This window comes from Bremia lactucae, linkage group LG14, assembly GCF_004359215.1.
Source record: "Bremia lactucae strain SF5 linkage group LG14, whole genome shotgun sequence".
In the NCBI taxonomy this organism is placed as follows: domain Eukaryota; phylum Oomycota; class Peronosporomycetes; order Peronosporales; family Peronosporaceae; genus Bremia; species Bremia lactucae.
Genome location: NC_090623.1, coordinates 207040 through 208229, shown reverse-complemented (window position 1 = coordinate 208229; position 1190 = coordinate 207040). Strand labels below are relative to the sequence as shown.

General features: G+C 43.8%; 1 protein-coding gene across 1 annotated transcript; it reads left to right on the top strand.

Annotated features, from left to right (window-relative positions):
• Positions 1–623: 623 nt before the first annotated feature.
• On the top strand, positions 624–971 carry CCR75_004827 (uncharacterized protein; the record flags this gene model as incomplete). The annotated part of the gene is made up of 1 exon (XM_067962913.1): positions 624–971. One exon carries the CDS (start codon positions 624–626, stop codon positions 969–971), a length of 348 nt encoding a protein of 115 aa, XP_067816842.1.
• Between the last annotated feature and the right edge of the window lie 219 nt (positions 972–1190).

The window sequence follows — 1190 nt, the reverse complement described above, 5'->3', positions numbered from 1 at the left end:
CATAAACCTCCAAAAATGATGCTCTGCTACGTGTTGTTAAGATCACCCCTCTTCAAAAGCCTGTCCAATCCCCCTCAAACAATTTCGCCTACGTCCGACGTCCTTAACGATTTTTGCCAGACCACTAGCGAGTGATATCGACAACCTTCAACCGCGAGCTATGCACGTACCAATTTGGGAGCTAAATTAACATACATGGCTAGATGGAGAAGTCTGCAAACAATTAAGAACGAATATGGCAAGATGCTGGGGAGAATTACGCACAAATTCAACCACTGCTCGAGTGGCTGAAAGCCAATTATTCCGGTCAATCACTGATTTTGTGAAGACAATCAGGCGAATTTTATCGCGCATTTTAGTCTCTTTCTCAGCTGTCCTGTGCTGCAGCATCCTCAAGACCTGTTTCCACACTCGATGCATGTCACTCTACCGCGGACACATACAAAAGTGTCTATTCGTCTTGCCAGACTGAGGATGAAACAGGACAACTGTTCCAATCGTTTTGCTGTCGCACCTATAGAACAATGTGATAATGAAAATACTTTTGCGCCCTCCTGCTGAAATCAGTTCCTAGAAGTAACTTTCCACAGTTATCCATCATTATCGACCGTGAAAAAGGGATAATGAACGCATTGTCCATTGTAATTCCCACAGCAAACCATCGCGCCTGCGTTTTTCATATTAAAGAATTTTTTTTTCCGCTTCAAACCAAACCGGATGAAAAGATATGGAAGGCATCAAAGGCCCTGAAAAGGAAAGTGTACGAAGGACCTCTTGCAGAAATCTCGGAAATGAACCATGAGGCCGCATTGTATCTTAGCAACATTCCCTTGCAACCCTGGACACTTGTGGAAGCTGCTCCGTGCTTTGGCCATGTAACCGCAAACATGGCGGAGTCAATGAACTCCTGGATCATCCAAGAGAGGCCCATGGAACTCTTCGATGTCATCCATATTGTGCGAAAAAATTGAAGTAATGTTTTTTGAACGGAAATCATAACATCAAGGAACTGTTAAACCGCGATCAGCCATAGCAGCAAGCCAGCTCCTATCATTGTTCAGGGTAGCTCGTTAAAAAAAGGTTTAACAAGTGAATAGTTCAATTTTTGAAGTCCGTAGGGAAAATATATTAGGTTGCCGAGTCGTTGCCGTCAGTAACCAAGACATTCAATGTCTCGGTTTCTTCCTGGG